Below are 21,672 nucleotides of genomic sequence, written 5' to 3'. Positions count from 1 at the left end.
CCATTGCCTGGAGACAGCCAATCAGTTTATTAGGGACTAGTGACATCACTGAAACAGGTGGCACAAAGTGATGTCATTACTTCCTAGTGACTGGATAGGCTGCATTCTCTGCCGTCTATATCTGACGGCTTACTATGGATTACGGCATCTATGCCCACTGCACCACATTGGCCACATGATGGATGTCTGTTCAGCACAGTTACAATTCTTACCTGTACATTTAAGGACTGAGCAGCAGCCTGTAAACTTGTGCCAGCGAGCTGGACCTACAACACAGCGCAAACACAGCAGGTGAATTACCGCAACAGTTTTGTAACATCCTGTTATTATCAAAGCTTTATCAACCTCAACGGATGCCTGGGAAACGCACCACTAATTACTACTAAACCGAGGATTCAAGTGGATCTAGTATGAAGAGTTATTCTGTGACATTCGTAGATGTTTCTTCTGTAATTATACATTTTAGGCCCTGAGTGACCGTCTCTCTCCTTTGAGTTACAAAACAACCTGAAATAGATTAATCAATCTAAGTGACCAGTAATTATATCTAAACAGGCAAATCCTCAAAATATGTCCAGCTGGGGCTAGAGAAACAAAGGATTGAGCGCCCCAACTATACCCTATATTCATCTGCTCACAATAAAATCAACTGTGGCATCAGTTTGACTAATGTAACCATTGTTAGCACTTTAAGTTGTTAAGAGACACCTTGTCACCACGTAGAACTCAAAGATTATTTTTTGCTGTACTACATATTGCCTTGTGCACCTTTCACTCGAGATAGATTATTTTATGCAATGTGATATTTATGTATTATGCTCTCTCCCAGGCAAGCTTCTTCCGGCCCATGCAGAGCAAGCGTGCCTGGGAGAGAGCTCTCTACACCGACAGGCCTGATCACCTATTGTTATACTGCATTATGTTCTCTCCCAGGCAAGCTTCTTCCGGCCCATGCAGAGCAAGCGTGCCTGGGAGAGAGCTCTCTACACCGACAGGCCGGATCACCTATTGTTATACTGCATTATGTTCTCCCTGTACAGCTCGGAGCTCTCCTGTGTTGACTGAAAGACACATGCCCAGGAGAGAGCTTACAGCGCTGAGCAAAATAGTCTCCCATGGAAAACTAATTTCCTGAGGAACCAACCCCCCCCCCCCCTTTGGCTACTTAACATAGGTTTAATAAAGCAAAAAACAAACAAACCCAAAAACAATGTTTACTGCTCTACCCAAGCTGAAATTGGATCAGTATCTTGCATATAAGTCATCTGTTAGCAGCGAGGAGATATAGTTTGCAAAGATAAAGGTCCGAGAACACATCTTTCACCCCCCCCAAATTTAGACAAAACTTCCATTTTTTGTACAAATGTAGTAATACAGTGCAACAGCTACAGGAACCTATATCCAATAATTCTGATAGTCCAAGTTTCAAATCCAGGTCTATGAACGTTATAAATTAACTACTTTGACAAAGTCCAGGTCAGAGTGGAGGTGGAGAATTTTTAAAACAAAATGACTGACATAAATGTATAATACAAGTCACCCAATAGCCAGTGATCTTTCAATATATCACCCTCTCACATATTCTGCGCCTGTCAGATCAACATAATATCCCAATTTATACAAAATACAAAGATCCAGCACTAGAGAGAAAAAGATAAAGAAACAAAACAAAAGAAAATGTGTAACACTATGAAAAGCAAAAGATAAAAATGGTAGGCGTACAACGCACCCAGCACCAAACTGCATGATCATATCATATGGTGCTGGAAAGAGATTCTAAGTTGAGGCTGAAAGGATGTGATTAGAGGTCACCTAGTCCCGCTAATGACATGTACCCCAAGATGTTCTGTTAGAGGCACAAACATCAAACCCACGACACTGGTGGATCGAACTCACAATATTTTATATATATCCAGGATAAGTACCATTCTCTATCACAGCTACATGATAAATCACCAACACATCACTTAGGGCCAGGTTTAGCATTCGATCCCTAGATATTTTTCTTGTTGCGGATGTACAGTAGCATTTCTTGTGCTGTATGCAGTTACTTGTCGGTGTCATTTCTTACTGTACACACTGTGTAAACTGAGCATAAAGTATACCATTTAATTATGTTCAAATCCAGTAAGTCCTGCTCTATCACACACGATGCACCCTCGATTCATAACACACGTCATTGCACAAGGTGTAATAAAGTAGAACACTCCCCCAAATAGTTCAAACAACACTAGTCATTTGCTTCAGAAATGTGTTTTCAATTAAGCACGGATTCTAGTAGATGACAAAGAAAGGTGGCCGTGCCGATGTTTTTTGCTTTTGTAAAAGAAAGCTAAAAAGGATCATAACATCATAAAAGGCCCCACGACCAAATAAACACTAATGTGGTTTTAGGAGTGGCTGATGGGTACAACTTTTGTTGCACGCCCGGTCTCTGCATGTACAGGTAACTTCTGAGATTAATCACAGCGATGATGTACAGAGGTGTAAGAGTTTAATAACTAAGCACAGTGTTCTCTATTCACAATGTGTTGTCATCAGTGTTAAGGTAGAACGACCAGCACTGGATAAAAATGTATGTTTACCGGGTGTTATCCTAATCTGTGTTTATCTCAACAGCGTTCACAGAAATCCCTTAAGAGGTTTCAGGTATTAAAGAAATGTGATTTAAGATGGAACCAATGTTTACTATAGGACCCATCATGACTTTACCATCAGCACAAGCAGCAAGTATCTGAAATACGGACACTTTAGCATCTTCATATGTGTCTTGTCCTATTATTACGTAGGGCAGGTAGATAATTAGATTATACGCTTAGATTGTACGCTCCTCTGAGCAGGGCCATCTCTCCTCCTGTTTCCACCACTTCTAACTCTGCTCTCCAGCTACTTAGCCCTCCTCCTCAAAGGTCCTCCACCCCACATCCACTTTCGCTCCCTCCTCCCCCCTGGGGGTCTCCCTGTCTTCCACGCCCCCCTTCTTGGGCCCCGTCATTTTCGGATCCTCCCTCCCCCTTCCCCGCCCTCTCTAGCTGTGCATTGAGCGTACTGAGTTGCTGTGTTTACTGTACTGTGCTGTCTCCCATTGTATTGTGATTTTGTTTGTCTCTGTACGGCGCTGCGGATGCCTTGTAGCGCCTTATAAATAAATATTAATAATAATAATAATAATAATAATTCCTGAGGACAGTACTTAGGACCAGATTTTACTGAATGCCCCTGCGGCCTTTGTACAAGTGATGTTTATGGTGCTGGTAAATAGTCACTCCGGCTGCAAAACATCTCAAAAACATTTCAAAGCTCAGAGGAACCGCTGTGTCAGTGAGGCTGAAAATGCTTTTTAAGAAGTGTTTGTCTGGCAACTTCGGAGTGGTAGAAAGCCACTGTCCTCTGGACTGAATAGAGCTCTCCAGTCCAGCACTAATCCAGCTAAACTTGCACAACAATTACCCTGCCCAGCTGGATGCTCAATTTAAGGGGAGGATAATCCCGTCTAGAGTGTAAGCTCTCATGCGCAGGGCCCTCTTGACCATTTGTAGCGGTCTGTATTTGGATGTAACACTGCATGTAACTCGTTACTGTACAGCACCGTTGTACATCGTCACTCTCCATTTATAAAATATAAGAAACTGCCTGGATTATAGAACATTCACATTTACATGCTCAATAGTTTGATCAGATTGACAGGTCTACACCAGAGGAACTAAATACATAGCTTTACAAATTTGAAAGCTTGCAATGACTTTGGCTATAGTGAAACACCTTATCTGTAAATATAAGACACCTGTGCAGGTTTCTTACCTGGTGGAGGTGTCCGAGGAAGGCCTGTGCTTGGGCTGATGTGATGGCCGCTCCAACAGGTACCGGTTGCTTCTGAAAGTCCAGACCATTTGTCTGTGTGCCTGCAAAGAGTCCCAAGACTTTAGAACGTTTTGTACCGGTGCCATTTGTTGCTATATCTTGGGGCCTGCGGCACTGAGATGCAGGACAACAGTAGGACATAAGCATATGTATAAGAAGAAGGGGCTCAGTAGTTCATTGCCGTACCCACTATAAAGCCAAAAAGTATCTAATTTTCTTATAGGTTCAGATCCCAGTGTCAGCATCTTGTGACCTTGGCAAAATCGCTTTATCTCTCTGTGTTTCCAGCACCAAAATAAAATTGTAAGCTGCATTATATTATGCAGCAAAATTGTACTGGCAAAATTCAGTGCTATTATGAAAGACTAAGTGGCATCATTTACAAAAATATAATGTATAAATATAATGTACAGAAGTAATAAATATGTGAAATGAAATATATTTCTATTAACTGGGTATATACAATGCTCCTTTTAGTGCCGTCTATCAGCTAATAATAATAATTTGTAATTAAAAACTTCAAATAAAGAGGAGAAAATGTTATGGACATCAAGTCAGATGATCATAAGAACATTACTTTCACCCCAAAAAACATCCAAAAGAATTATAAGTTTAGGGATCTTTCAAATATGTATGCTTGGAGAAGTCAGGAAATTGCAAATAGCCGAATGATATATTTAATTTGAGCATTAAAAATGATATAAATGTGACTTCTAAACATCCAGCACATGCAACGTGCAGAATAGGGACCAGGCAGTGGCTGGTGTCACATTCTATGTAATCCAGCACATGTAACATGTAGAATAGTGACCAGACAGTGGCTGGTGTCACATTCTATGTAATCCAGCACATGTAACATGTAGAATAGTGACCAGACAGTGGCTGGTGTCACATTCTATATAACCCATCACATGTAACATGTAGAATAGGGACCAGACAGTGGCTGGTGTCACATTCTATATAATCCAGCACAAATAACATGTAGAATAGGGACCAGGCAGTGGCTGGTGTCACATTCTATATAATCCAGCACAAATAACATGTAGAATAGTGACCAGACAGTGGCTGGTGTCACATTCTATATAACCCATCACATGTAACATGTAGAATAGGGACCAGGCAGTGGCTGGTGTCACATTCTATATAACCCATCACATGTAACATGTAGAATAGGGACCAGACAGTGGCTGGTGTCACATTCTATGTAATCCAGCACATGTAACATGTAGAATAGTGACCAGACAGTGGCTGGTGTCACATTCTATATAATCCAGCACAAGTAACATGTAGAATAGTGACCAGACAGTGGCTGGTGTCACATTCTATATAATCCAGCACATGTAACATGTAGAATAGGGACCAGACAGTGGCTGGTGTCACATTCTATATAATCCAGCACAAGTAACATGTAGAATAGTGACCAGACAGTGGCTGGTGTCACATTCTATATAATCCAGCACAAGTAACATGTACAATAGTGACCAGACAGTGGCTGGTGTCACATTCTATATAATCCAGCACAAGTAACATGTAGAATAGGGACCAGCCAGTGGCTGGTGTCACATTCTATATAACCCATCACATGTAACATGTAGAATAGGGACCAGACAGTGGCTGGTGTCACATTCTATATAATCCAGCACAAGTAACATGTAGAATAGTGACCAGACAGTGGCTGGTGTCACATTCTATATAATCCAGCACAAGTAACATGTACAATAGTGACCAGACAGTGGCTGGTGTCACATTCTATATAATCCAGCACAAGTAACATGTAGAATAGGGACCAGCCAGTGGCTGGTGTCACATTCTATATAACCCATCACATGTAACATGTAGAATAGTGACCAGACAGTGGCTGGTGTCACATTCTATATAATCCAGCACATGTAACATGTAGAATAGGGACCAGGCAGTGGCTGGTGTCACATTCTATATAATCCAGCACAAGTAACATGTAGAATAGTGACCAGGCAGTGGCTGGTGTCACATTCTATATAACCCATCACATGTAACATGTAGAATAGGGACCAGACAGTGGCTGGTGTCACATTCTATATAATCCAGCACAAGTAACATGTAGAATAGGGACCAGACAGTGGCTGGTGTCACATTCTATATAACCCAGCACAAGTAACATGTAGAATAGGGACCAGACAGTGGCTGGTGTCACATTCTATATAATCCAGCACAAGTAACATGTAGAATAGTGACCAGGCAGTGGCTGGTGTCACATTCTATATAATCCAGCACAAATAACATGTAGAATAGGGACCAGGCAGTGGCTGGTGTCACATTCTATATAATCCAGCACAAGTAACATGTAGAATAGTGACCAGACAGTGGCTGGTGTCACATTCTATATAATCCAGCACAAGTAACATGTAGAATAGGGACCAGACAGTGGCTGGTGTCACATTCTATATAATCCAGCACAAGTAACATGTAGAATAGTGACCAGACAGTGGCTGGTGTCACATTCTATATAATCCAGCACAAGTAACATGTAGAATAGTGACCAGACAGTGGCTGGTGTCACATTCTATATAATCCAGCACAAGTAACATGTAGAATAGGGACCAGGCAGTGGCTGGTGTCACATTCTATATAATCCAGCACAAGTAACATATAGAATAGTGACCAGACAGTGGCTGGTGTCACATTCTATATAACCCATCACAGGTAACATGTAGAATAGTGACCAGACAGTGGCTGGTGTCACATTCTATATAATCCAGCACAAGTAACATATAGAATAGTGACCAGACAGTGGCTGGTGTCACATTCTATATAACCCATCACAGGTAACATGTAGAATAGTGACCAGACAGTGGCTGGTGCCACATTCTATATAACCCATCACATGTAACATGTAGAATAGTGACCAGACAGTGGCTGGTGTCACATTCTATATAACCCATCACAGGTAACATGTAGAATAGTGACCAGACAGTGGCTGGTGTCACATTCTATATAACCCATCACAGGTAACATGTAGAATAGTGACCAGACAGTGGCTGGTGCCACATTCTATATAACCCATCACATGTAACATGTAGAATAGTGACCAGACAGTGGCTGGTGTCACATTCTATATAATCCAGCACAAATAACATGTAGAATAGGGACCAGGCAGTGGCTGGTGTCACATTCTATATAATCCAGCACAAGTAACATGTAGAATAGTGACCAGACAGTGGCTGGTGTCACATTCTATATAATCCAGCACAAGTAACATGTAGAATAGGGACCAGACAGTGGCTGGTGTCACATTCTATATAATCCAGCACAAGTAACATGTAGAATAGTGACCAGACAGTGGCTGGTGTCACATTCTATATAACCCATCACAGGTAACATGTAGAATAGTGACCAGACAGTGGCTGGTGCCACATTCTATATAACCCATCACATGTAACATGTAGAATAGTGACCAGACAGTGGCTGGTGTCACATTCTATATAATCCAGCACAAGTAACATATAGAATAGTGACCAGACAGTGGCTGGTGTCACATTCTATATAACCCATCACAGGTAACATGTAGAATAGTGACCAGACAGTGGCTGGTGCCACATTCTATATAACCCATCACATGTAACATGTAGAATAGTGACCAGACAGTGGCTGGTGTCACATTCTATATAACCCATCACAGGTAACATGTAGAATAGTGACCAGACAGTGGCTGGTGTCACATTCTATATAACCCATCACAGGTAACATGTAGAATAGTGACCAGACAGTGGCTGGTGCCACATTCTATATAACCCATCACATGTAACATGTAGAATAGTGACCAGACAGTGGCTGGTGTCACATTCTATATAATCCAGCACAAGTAACATGTAGAATAGGGACCAGGCAGTGGCTGGTGTCACATTCTATATAATCCAGCACAAGTAACATATAGAATAGTGACCAGACAGTGGCTGGTGTCACATTCTATATAACCCAGCACATGTAACATGTAGAATAGGGACCAGACAGTGGCTGGTGTCACATTCTATATAATCCAGCACAAATAACATGTAGAATAGTGACCAGACAGTGGCTGGTGTCACATTCTATATAACCCATCACATGTAACATGTAGAATAGTGACCAGACAGTGGCTGGTGTCACATTCTATATAACCCATCACATGTAACATGTAGAATAGTGACCAGACAGTGGCTGGTGTCACATTCTATATAACCCAGCACATGTAACATGTAGAATAGGGACCAGACAGTGGCTGGTGTCACATTCTATATAATGCAGCACAAGTAACATGTAGAATAGGGACCAGGCAGTGCCTGGTGTCACATTCTATATAATCCAGCACAAGTAACATGTAGAATAGGGACCAGGCAGTGCCTGGTGTCACATTCTATATAATCCAGCACAAGTAACATGTAGAATAGTGACCAGGCAGTGGCTGGTGTCACATTCTATATAACCCATCACATGTAACATGTAGAATAGTGACCAGACAGTGGCTGGTGTCACATTCTATATAATCCAGCACATGTAACATGTAGAATAGGGACCAGGCAGTGCCTGGTGTCACATTCTATATAATCCAGCACATGTAACATGTAGAATAGGGACCAGGCAGTGGCTGGTGTCACATTCTATATAACCCATCACATGTAACATGTAGAATAGGGACCAGACAGTGGCTGGTGTCACATTCTATATAATCCAGCACAAGTAACATGTAGAATAGTGACCAGACAGTGGCTGGTGTCACATTCTATATAACCCAGCACAAGTAACATGTAGAATAGGGACCAGACAGTGGCTGGTGTCACATTCTATATAATCCAGCACAAGTAACATGTAGAATAGTGACCAGGCAGTGGCTGGTGTCACATTCTATATAATCCAGCACAAATAACATGTAGAATAGGGACCAGGCAGTGGCTGGTGTCACATTCTATATAATCCAGCACAAGTAACATGTAGAATAGTGACCAGACAGTGGCTGGTGTCACATTCTATATAATCCAGCACAAGTAACATGTAGAATAGTGCCCAGACAGTGGCTGGTGTCACATTCTATATAATCCAGCACAAGTAACATGTAGAATAGGGACCAGGCAGTGGCTGGTGTCACATTCTATATAATCCAGCACAAGTAACATGTAGAATAGTGACCAGACAGTGGCTGGTGCCACATTCTATATAACCCATCACAGGTAACATGTAGAATAGTGACCAGACAGTGGCTGGTGTCACATTCTATATAATCCAGCACAAGTAACATGTAGAATAGTGACCAGACAGTGGCTGGTGTCACATTCTATATAACCCATCACAGGTAACATGTAGAATAGTGACCAGACAGTGGCTGGTGCCACATTCTATATAACCCATCACATGTAACATGTAGAATAGTGACCAGACAGTGGCTGGTGTCACATTCTATATAATCCAGCACAAGTAACATATAGAATAGTGACCAGACAGTGGCTGGTGTCACATTCTATATAACCCATCACAGGTAACATGTAGAATAGTGACCAGACAGTGGCTGGTGCCACATTCTATATAACCCATCACATGTAACATGTAGAATAGTGACCAGACAGTGGCTGGTGTCACATTCTATATAACCCATCACAGGTAACATGTAGAATAGTGACCAGACAGTGGCTGGTGTCACATTCTATATAACCCATCACAGGTAACATGTAGAATAGTGACCAGACAGTGGCTGGTGCCACATTCTATATAACCCATCACATGTAACATGTAGAATAGTGACCAGACAGTGGCTGGTGTCACATTCTATATAATCCAGCACAAGTAACATGTAGAATAGGGACCAGGCAGTGGCTGGTGTCACATTCTATATAATCCAGCACAAGTAACATATAGAATAGTGACCAGACAGTGGCTGGTGTCACATTCTATATAACCCAGCACATGTAACATGTAGAATAGGGACCAGACAGTGGCTGGTGTCACATTCTATATAATCCAGCACAAATAACATGTAGAATAGTGACCAGACAGTGGCTGGTGTCACATTCTATATAACCCATCACATGTAACATGTAGAATAGTGACCAGACAGTGGCTGGTGTCACATTCTATATAACCCATCACATGTAACATGTAGAATAGTGACCAGACAGTGGCTGGTGTCACATTCTATATAACCCAGCACATGTAACATGTAGAATAGGGACCAGACAGTGGCTGGTGTCACATTCTATATAATGCAGCACAAGTAACATGTAGAATAGGGACCAGGCAGTGCCTGGTGTCACATTCTATATAATCCAGCACAAGTAACATGTAGAATAGGGACCAGGCAGTGCCTGGTGTCACATTCTATATAATCCAGCACAAGTAACATGTAGAATAGTGACCAGGCAGTGGCTGGTGTCACATTCTATATAACCCATCACATGTAACATGTAGAATAGTGACCAGACAGTGGCTGGTGTCACATTCTATATAATCCAGCACATGTAACATGTAGAATAGGGACCAGGCAGTGCCTGGTGTCACATTCTATATAATCCAGCACATGTAACATGTAGAATAGGGACCAGGCAGTGGCTGGTGTCACATTCTATATAACCCATCACATGTAACATGTAGAATAGGGACCAGACAGTGGCTGGTGTCACATTCTATATAATCCAGCACAAGTAACATGTAGAATAGTGACCAGACAGTGGCTGGTGTCACATTCTATATAACCCAGCACAAGTAACATGTAGAATAGGGACCAGACAGTGGCTGGTGTCACATTCTATATAATCCAGCACAAGTAACATGTAGAATAGTGACCAGGCAGTGGCTGGTGTCACATTCTATATAATCCAGCACAAATAACATGTAGAATAGGGACCAGGCAGTGGCTGGTGTCACATTCTATATAATCCAGCACAAGTAACATGTAGAATAGTGACCAGACAGTGGCTGGTGTCACATTCTATATAATCCAGCACAAGTAACATGTAGAATAGTGTCCAGACAGTGGCTGGTGTCACATTCTATATAATCCAGCACAAGTAACATGTAGAATAGGGACCAGGCAGTGGCTGGTGTCACATTCTATATAATCCAGCACAAGTAACATGTAGAATAGGGACCAGGCAGTGGCTGGTGTCACATTCTATATAACCCATCACAGGTAACATGTAGAATAGGGACCAGGCAGTGGCTGGCGTCACATTCTATATAATCCAGCACAAGTAACATAGAATAGGGACCAGACAGTGGCTGGTGTCACATTCTATGTAATCCAGTACAAGTAACATAGAGAATAGTGACCAGACAGTGGCTGGTGTCACATTCTATATAATCCAGCACAAGTAACATGGAGAATAGTTACCAGGCAGTGGCTGGTGTCACATTATTATTATTATCATTTATTTGTTAGGTGCCACAAGGTTTCCGCAGCGCCGCACATAGTACAAACAGTAGACTATACAGGGTATAACAGTACAGAACAATAAACAAAAGTACCAATACTTCAGAAACTCCAGGCAGGCAGATGCAATAGACACGGAGCAGAAGAACAGGTAAGGAGACAGGAGGGGAGGGGGCCCTGCTCATACGAGCTTACATCCTAAGGGAGGGTTAAACAGACCAGGCACAAGAGGAGCCAGTTGAGGGAATGGGAGAGAGGGGAGAATGAGTGGAGGAGATGGGGGTTAAGTGGATGGTTGGTAGGCTTTGAGAAAGAGGTGAGTTTTGAGTATACGTTTGAAGCAGCACTATATAATCCAGCACAAGTAACATGGAGAATATCATCATCATCATCATCATCATCATTTATTTATATAGCGCCAACATATTCCGTAGCGCTTTACAATTGGGGACAAACGTAATAAACTAATAAACAAACTGGGTAAAACAGACAAAGAGGTGAGAAGGCCCTGCTCGCAAGCTTACAATCTATGGGACAATGGGAGATTGACACATGAGGTTAAGTATACATTTTGCATCTTGGCCCAGCCAGACTGCAAAGGTAGGGTGACTCATAAGCTAAATGATCCTGTCACACAATAATGTTGGAGAATAGTGACCAGACAGTGGCTGGTGTCACATTCTATATAATCCAGTACAAGTAACATGGAGAATAGTGACCAGACAGTGGCTGGTGTCATATTTGATACAATGTAACAGCCTAATCAGAATATTTAATGCCAAGTAAACTGCATATGATTAATATAGTCCATGGGTTCTCAAATTCACTGGTACAAGGGCTTATAGTAATGTATAAATCATAGCATTTCCTCCATTTGTGATATTAAATAATGAAACCAAACTAAAAAAATATTCTTTACCAACATCTATTATTAGTTTTTTAATTCATGATCAGTCTTCTTTATGTTGTGTAGATTTCATACAGAATAATGTGTGATCAATGTCTATTACAAGATACATCCATCAATTTATGTCTTCACTGCGTAAAAGCATTAAAACATTTTTGGGGGTAACTCCAGCTGCTGCTCACCTGTGTTTCCATCTCCGCTCTCTGCTGATTTACTGGTTTCTGACGGATTGTTCATTCTCGCATCTGTACCAGACAAAAAAAAAATAAAAAGGATCACTTAAAAAGATAAAAATAAAAATAATTGATCAAACAAAATAATTACTTGTTTAAGACCAATAAATGTATTTTATCCCCAATTGTAAAGCGCTGCGGAATTTGCCGGCGTCCTATAAATAAATGATGATGATTGGATTCCTTCTTACAATCCTAGGAACCTGTGCGTGGATTACAGATCAGCAGAAAGTGCCTAGGATTCATGTCATTAGGCTATCACTGTAAGTACAAGACCTGGCGCTCTAGTTATTGATAATCCAACACTCTGGAAGACAAACTCTGAGGATTCCAAGTTTTATTTTGCAGCCTAGAAAGCTCTCTTTATGACACATGGTATACATGATATACATGGCCTTGTATGATGGGTTACTTGTCTGAGGTACAGGGGTGCCAAACCAAAGTGCCATCACTATGTGATCTGTAAAACCTGAAAATACCATCGCTTCACCAACTGAAGCTTCAATAGAGCCACAAACTAAGAACTCACAATCTCACATATGAAGAGCTTAATGGGTATAATACTAACAATTTAGATACATAATGAAACACTGGGGGTGTCACAGAGTGAAAATAAGAATGAAAAGCACACTAATACCACTTTCATACTGCCGCCCCTGCAATATCCCTGGTTTTTCAAGGCAGGCAGGCGGTCGTCCTCTCTCTCTCTCTCGTTTTTAGACCCGGGATTTTGCACTTGTACCATTCATACTGCACCAAGACCCGGGTCGTTTGAGCTCCACCCAGGAAAAACCCGGGATTTTGGTGCAGTATGAATGGGGTATTAATGAGATATACACAGAGAATAAAGGAAAGAAGAATCCATGGAATAGACACGTTTCACAAATAAACCTATTGCCACACAGATCTCAGCAGGGAACTCATCCACACAGCATTATAGGAGCCATTACACGTGGACTAGAGGAACTAGGAGAAATGACCTGGTACAAAACGATATTTCAGCATTAAAAAAATGAAATAAAATGAACGGATATCTTCATTGCATATGTGTATTCACCGCAGTTCCCTGGCGTTTAGGCTTCACACATAATTTGCCGGCTTCAGTTAATCCCTGCAAGTCTGGAGCTCACAAACTCTATATACACCGGTTAAATATAATTTATATTTTGCTGAAGCCTGCATGGCTTTTCCTCTGTACACAAACTTGGCTTTGCCGAGCGCTCAGGCATCACTATGGCAATGGCTTGTTTGTGGCAGGAAGCATTTTTCCCTGTAAATTCTCTCAATTTACAAAGAGCGGCATTGCTGAAAAATGAATTAATGCGGGTGATCAGCTCACAGATGAGCGGAGGTCAACTCTTCTCACGAACCATTGCCTTCAAAGACGAGGAAGGTATCAGATTTAATATGGAGTGATTAATAATACAAAAATGGTGGATCTTTAGAAAGAACAGTAACGGTCTCTACAGGGATCAATGACCCATGTCTGCATTTCTCTTATAAGACGTGTGTAACAGACTGTAGTTTCCTAACCTGGCACTAGAGGAGCTCTACTGGGGTATGGGGCAATAGTTGACAACACACTGGGTTGACCATGTTGGAGGCACCTTCCCACTTCTCTGTGGTCCTGACTGGTATACCCCAGAACTTCTCTAATAGAGACACGTAGTTCTTAATGACAACCTGCACGCTAAATGCACAATCCCCCACTACACCCTTTCTTGTCTAAAAGACGACACAAGGTTGGACTTTTCAACCTGGTCAGATTAGCAGGGAAGCTCTGCTATTCGGGTGAATATTGGGACAGGGATTTTTGTTTTGTTTTTAAGAGGAAAAAAAAATGTCTTTGGAGGGTTTCCTGGCCCTTTTATCACTAAAATGAGTGCGACTAACAGTGACAGGTCTATCACACTCATCTCACTACTTTAGCAACTAGTAGGAAAGCAGCAGCTCTTCCGTGGTTGAAACAAAACAGAGATCTTGAAATGACTGCAGAAAGTAGCAGGTGCGCAGTAGGAACATCCAGCTTATATACTGTAGAGCCAAAATACGAGACGACTGCAGTAAAATCAACGTCATACTGTTGGAAGGTAGAATGAGACAGAAAGTACTTGTTTCAGAACCACAAAAGCTACATGTGAAACAAATATACTATTTATAGGGTATTCAACAATTTGACTGAACATCATCCACAAACATTTGTGGAACAGAACCTACAGATTCACCTAGTCCGTCTTTTGTGTGTATGTTTGTTGTAGGTTTTTGGGGGGTGGGAGTTCTTTATTAGGTATAACTAATGAAGTCTTAGTGTGTCCTGTGCTTTCTTGCATTTCTTACTTTTGTTACTTTTCATACTTCCTACAATTTCATATTGCGCTAGAAATCCTCTAAATAAAATACTATCTTCCTGAACTATATTAATACGGTGCTGTCACGTCACCTTCTGTCCTCAAAGTTGGACATATTCAGCTCTTGAAGGGTTTCCTGATCAGTGTTGTTTTGCAGCTCGTGCACCAGTTTGGTAGCCCTTAAACGTTTTGGAGATTGGGCCTTCGGAACTCGAGGTGAGGTCTCATCAGCGACCTATAAAGTGACAACATAACCTCCCCTCTTCCTATACAACCAGTATTCTACTGGCTTTTCCCACTGGTGACTACACGGCTTCCTTACCTTCATATCATCAGACACTATGGGCCTGACTGATTAAGGCACGCAGAGCCAAAAAAATACAAAATGAAGAGGAGTAAATGTTCTACTGGACAAACCATGTTACAATGTAAGGGGTGCAAATTAGTTTATTATTTTGCACATAAAAGTTAAATACTGGCTGTTTTTTCATCATGTAGCACACAAATACTTGATAGTTTTATTTTTCCACTGAAGTTTACAGTTGATCTAAGACATCACATGCCCTATCCCAACTATGAATCTGTCCCCACATTTTAAATTTTCCTCCCCCTCCAATGCAACATGGTTTTGTCTAGGGGAAAACTTACTCCCTTTTTTTTTTTTTTTTGCTTTTCTTGTCTTAATGAATCACGCCCTATACCGCCAAGGTCCCTTTCCTTTGTTGCTGCTAACATAATGGATATTGATTCTGTGACTCGCTTTCGGACTTGTGTACCCCACATCAATTATTTTTACATTCTCATGCAATAAATGTCATATACCACACTTTGTCAATTCCTCTACTTTTTCTAGCTCACTAAACGTTTATTTGATCTCTACTGGGATATCAATCCTGTTCCAAATCTTATCAGCTGCAAAAAAGACATAACGTCCATAGGCCACAAGTAATATCACTAATACATTAAACAAACCCGGACCCAGGACCAATACCCGATACCAGATCTCCACAGGTTACCTGCCCTTCCACTATTGCTTACAACAATCTGCCTCCTGTCCATAAGCCAAGCCTTTATCCACTGAATAGATGATAAAAGGTTTGGCACCAAGCGCTACTCTTGGTTCTAGTAATACTGTTGGATTTTATCACCTGGATTTATTGGGTCAGAGTCAAGGAGCGTATCTGCCGACTGTGTGTGTGCATCCTCCGCACATTCATTCTGCGCATGCCCAGAATCGGACTATACACTAAGGAATGCAGCCGCGTCCAAGTGGAGCCAAGGGCCACTTACTACACCATACGATTCAGCAAGGGAGCCGGGTGTGGAAGGGGGCGGATGCACGTAGTCAATGTTCAGTAAGGGCGCTCCCATTCAGCAGCGTCCAAGTCACCCTCCGGCGCACACAGAGTAAGCTGGTTTCTTGCCCTCTCTTCCTCCAGCTACAGGGCAAGTCTAAGTCCTGACTACTAAAACTATGTATGCTAAAACATAGGCTTGCAAACAGGGGCAACTGTAAAAATGTATGTTATGTACAGGACACATTAAGAACAGCCTAATTGTTTTTCATGGAAAAAAAATGTAATTTACATGTTTTCTCATTAATGTTTATATTAACAGGTGACATTAATTGAATATTTTTTCATTTCTGTGTATTCTTTTGTGAGTTTATATTCTACATAGGAATTGTACATACCCTCAGTGACTTGTGTAGTACAGCAGAGTAAACCTACACCCTATCTTCAGATCAGTTCCTTGATGACTTCCAGTCTGTGGCTACCAAACTTATGGGCATTCTAAAACAAACTAAATGTTGCGCTCTGTACGCGTTCCTTAATGACTGACCCATTGACGTATCTACTTTAGTTATAAAAGTTCCGGCAGCACCTATTCATTTTGTAGTGAATAGATTTGCGCCTCCAGTACAGTTGGGGGAAACGTTATTAAACTGCAAACATTTGTACACATACAGAAGAAATTTAAAACTGTACCACTTTCAGAATTACGTATACACTGTTCATCATCTTTGGGGGGGGGGGTATAACATTTTCTAAGCCACCGCCTTATCTAGTTTATTTAAACTATTAATGAAAAGTCTGAACTCCTCTCTGTTCTCCAGTACCAGGGTGTAAGCCGTCACTTTTGAACAACGTCTTATCCTCCAAACTACGAGCAGCAGAAATTAAAATGTAACCAGTTCTTATATACAGTGGAGGCAGAGAGTCCGTGGGCTCTACAAATCATGAGAGTGCATCCTAACAATCCACTAAGCCAGTGATATCACTATGGCCATCAGAACAAACCTTTATTAGTGATGTCAACTTTCCAGTGACTGTCCCTGGACTTTATGCGTTAACATTTATTGAAGAAAATGAGATATACTGTAATGAAATTCAATAAACGTGACAGGATAGAACACAACTCAGGTGAGCTGAAACCTCCCAAAATAAAGCTGTGATCATGGGAAAGCATGACAAGACTTCCTGCCTGTAAGCCTATTAAAGAATATTGCCTGGAGTCTTTCATAAACTAAATGGTGGCTTCATTTCTACACACATTTTTCTCCGTCCACACATTGGAAGATCTTCATTATACACCGCCTTACTTACAGGTCTGCCTTTGTGATTCACATCCTACATCACCCAGGTTGGCTCTACTAGGTCGGCAAATTCTCCACCACTTTCTGTGAACACGTGTGACAACAAGACTTACATTTGTCAGATATGTGCCTCAACCACATGAATTTGTGCGGTTGGTCTGCAACTTAAGTGGTGCACAGAGTACGTGCGATGTACTATCAAGCAGTGGAGGAAGGAGATATGGTCAGAGGAATCATGCACCATGTTCTCCACAGACAAACAGTGCATGTGTGAGGACAAACTAAGAGCTTTACAGCCCAAGCGCTTGGTGTCAACAGTGAAGGGTTCTGGGAGTTTCCGTGATGCTGTAGAGCACACATTTTCAACATAGCTTGGCTGCAGTCATTCCCTTAGAAGGCAAGCGAAATGCTAATCAATAGTTAATACTACCAAGCGACCATCTTCACCTAGTGTTGCAGCACTTGTGCAAAACCTAAGACAGTGTTTTCAACCATCATCAAGTAAGCGTTATCGGAGTGACTTTGTTGTGGAAGAATGGTGGTGCATCCGTCCTGCACAATTCTAGACATCGGAAGAATCAATGTCACGGAGCACACATGCCGTACTGGCTGCAACCCTCTATTAAGTGAGATATACATATACATATATATATATATATATATATATATATATATATATATATGTGTAGATCTATCTATATACACATTAATATTAACTAAATAAAACCAATGAAACAAACTTGTGTATAAAAAAAATAAAAATGAATGTCTGTCTCTCAGTGTTGTCTGATACTATTTTTCTATTTATGAAACCTTGTGTTTTATAGGAGATACATAACATTAGAAGCCACATCGGAGTTAAGGGACCTGTACAAAAGCACATAGCCTACACATCCGATCTAATATATGTATACATACAGACACACACACACACACACAGAAAGTTCATATTATTCTAAGTATTCCATGATGCTCAGTGGCCATTATACAGGACTATGGACCATCTCCCCGTAACATGCATTGTTCTTTGGTTTCAGCATTTTCATTGTACAGACGTTAAAGAGAACACCATGGAAGCAATTTACAAAGGACATTTTCTGCAGCTCTCAAGTCTATTCTCTGCTACGTCAAGGCATAAAAATATTATTTCTATTTTGCAGGTGGACTATAAAGTGATGTAAATGTAGAGAGGATCTAGCACAAGAATGAGCTCTGTGAGCCGGGTGAAACAGTATGAGGTTGTATATAAAAGAGAAGGCGCTCAGGTGAATCTGTGACAGTTATGAGAACTAAGGATACAGGAAAGATGGCAGCTGAAGCCTGAAATCAGACAATGCACATGACTGGTCCCCTACAGGACAGACCAATCACCACTACGCTGATCCTCAAACCACTCTTAAAGAAATTATCATGGGTCAGACACACAGAATTACACCTCGGTCTGAGGACAGAAACATCTTTCCTAAGATCAAGTATTTTTACTAACATTGGGCCTGGAGAATTTAACAATGTGATTAAAGGTGAGGACCATCTAACCATCATCATCATCTATTTATTTATATAGCACCACTAATTCCACAGCGCTGTACAGAGACCTCACTCACATCAGTCTCTGCCCCATTGAAGCTTACAATCTAAATCCCCTAACACACACACACAGACTGAGAGAGACTAAGGGCAATTTAATAGCAGCCAATTAACCTACCAGTATGTTTTTTAGAGTGTGGGAGGAAACCGGAGCACCCGGAGGAAACCCACACAAATACAGGGAGAACATACAAACTCCAAACAGATAAGGCCATGTTTGGGAATCAAACTCATGACCCCAGTGCTGTGAGGCAGAAGAGCTAACCACTAAGCCACCGTGCTGCCCCCGAGAGCCTTGGTTAGTATCATAGTGTCAACTCCTTTTGACGCACCCCTTTGTTGCCTAGGACTAGATTTACTAAACTATGGGTTTGAAAAAGTGGAGATGTTGCCTACAGCAACCAATCAGATTCTAGTTATCAGTTATTTAGTACATTCTACAAAATGACAGCTAGAAACTGATTGGGTCCAAAACACCATGATAAAAATAAGTACATACACCAAAAACACATAGGAATGGTACCTGAACAATTGTGTACACTGCTGCCTAAACTTGTATACACTTTATGAAAAATGAAGCAGTAGTTTTATTATGAAAAATCAACATAAGCTGCTTATTTCACCCTAGAATTTGAAAAGCACAAATGTTAGGAGGACCAGATGACAACGGGTATTACATAAAGAACTGCTATGAACATAGGGCTCTATTAGAATATTTGAACATCAATATTTACCCACTAATATAATTCTGCTGTTAAACCATCATCATAAAAATGGGTTTTTTTAGAATGTGTACCCTTAATTATAACTTTGGTTATACTAATAGGGTACTGCAGTTCTGCCTAGGACAAGGTTTCCTTCATTATTATATGGAAAAGAGAAGAAATCTATATTAAGTTTTCTAAAATGTATCAATTTCCTGCTGAATACAATTGGAAGATGGGACTATTTAGGAGAGGATATTTAGGATATGAAAAAAAAACATCCCCAACATAAGTGAATGGAAAGGCACAAAATATTCATTACTCCAACTTTCAAAGCATGTAAGTCAACTTTACCTAAAGATCTCAAAAAAAACCAAAAACAAACAGTAGGGACCCATTCATTCGTTTTTGGCTGAATAATTTGTGCAGTGTGTGGACATGATCATAATACAATTCTTTTACCCTCTACAGTGTTCTCCCCCAGGACCTATTTTCGGTGGTGCTCCACCCGGCTGTTTTCTAGTGCAGCCAGCAGGTGGGCAATAAATTTTGGAGCCTTTATAAATCAAGTGTGGGTAATAACTTCCAACGTATTTTTCTTTATTCTAATTTTGCAAAATATTACACTGCCCCCACCTGGTTACTTTTAATGCCATCCGGCTGGCTAAAGTTTCTGGGGAGAACACTGCTCTATATCAGTGGTGGGCAAGAGGCGGCCCGAGGCCTTCACCTGTAGCACCACCAGTAGGCTGCTCACTCTTAGGGAGGATTGCAATTATCCGCAAAGTGTCTTGCGACCATTCTGGAGACGCATCATGGTGGAGATATCTACCGTAGTAGCTGAAAAAGTGCGCAGCTGCAATGCTCTGAGAAGACCATGACTCATTGACTTCCTCACTTAATCTCTGCTTAAGCAGCAGAGAATGAGGCAGAATGGGGCAGGTGTTTTCAACGTCACGTGACCTCCTATGCACAGTGTAGGGGGGGCACACAGCATACCTGAAGGAGGGCGTGCACTGTGCTCTCCTTCCTCTGTGCAGTCCTACATGTTGCCCATCACTGCTCTAAACAGACATAGGACACTTCATATTCTACAACATGACAAGATCAGTGAACATCATCGAAATACAATTCTATTAAACTCTAAGCAGAGTGGTCACTGCAACAGGAACATCTTCCCATCCCAAGTTATTTAATGCTGATGCTAATGTGGTTTAAAGTAGGTACCAGCATGGTTTGTATGTGTAGTTCGAAATGGAGCACGACAAAAACAAACATTTAAACGTATAACGGTAGTGAGAGCAGGATGAGTGCCTCACACTCAGCAACACTGCATAGAATAATCACAGGTGTATCAAGAAGAGTTCTGCATCCAAACAACATCCAGCCAAGGAGCAAACAGAACGCTGATGAATTTGTTCATCGGAGGCTGATGCAACGTGTTACAGGAAGTCAGTAAAAAGTGGATTACACACAGCTCATGGTGCAGCCCTTCTAGGTGCAAGCAAGATATAATGCTCCACATTATAAGGCTATGAAATTCCTGCAAAGGACCCAAGATAAAGACCATAAATTCAATTTCCAATGGATGACAATCCAACGGAGCTTTAGAGCAATGATGTTCTATGGAGCTATTCAGACTGCAGATCCACCACCAGCTAATTTCTGATTTACGGGATACAATCAAGTCGACATGGGACAGCATCCCTGTGCTGCAGCTTAAAACTTTGCTGGGTCCATGCACTTGGTACAAATGAGGGAACAACAAACTATTAGGTAGACGTGGTCACTCAATGTATTAATGGAACACTATACCATCAACATGACCAGAGTACAGGAGATGATTCAAACATACTCTATAGAGGTAGAACCCTACACCTACGACACGACCACAGGACAAGCACATAATACGAATAATTCTATTACACTATATACAGACATAGGACACTACACCCCCAACATGACCTGACCACTGGACATGATCATAATACAATTCTATTACACTCTATACAGACATAGGACACTACACCCCCAACATGACCTGACCACTGGACATGATCA

The 21,672-nt window shown here is 41.3% G+C and overlaps 1 protein-coding gene across 10 annotated transcripts in view; it reads right to left on the bottom strand.

Annotated features, from left to right (window-relative positions):
- The window catches only part of POU2F1 (POU class 2 homeobox 1), a 100,265-nt gene that overhangs the window by 26,074 nt on the left and 52,519 nt on the right, over positions 1-21,672 (bottom strand). For 8 of the 10 annotated variants that reach the window (XM_075197358.1, XM_075197357.1, XM_075197356.1 and 5 more), the window contains exons 2-4: positions 12,326-12,388; positions 3,802-3,902; positions 213-266 (exon numbers count right to left, since the gene is read on the bottom strand). In XM_075197358.1, the coding sequence (XP_075053459.1) occupies positions 213-266; positions 3,802-3,902; positions 12,326-12,388 (218 nt within the window). The remainder of the gene's footprint in view (positions 1-212; positions 267-3,801; positions 3,903-12,325; positions 12,389-21,672) is intronic. The other 2 variants (XM_075197364.1, XM_075197366.1) reach the window with 1 other exon arrangement.

This window comes from Mixophyes fleayi, chromosome 2 (assembly GCF_038048845.1).
Source record: "Mixophyes fleayi isolate aMixFle1 chromosome 2, aMixFle1.hap1, whole genome shotgun sequence".
In the NCBI taxonomy this organism is placed as follows: domain Eukaryota; kingdom Metazoa; phylum Chordata; class Amphibia; order Anura; family Limnodynastidae; genus Mixophyes; species Mixophyes fleayi.
Note: the sequence above shows the minus strand (reverse complement) of the source record. Positions and strands in the feature narration are given on the sequence as shown.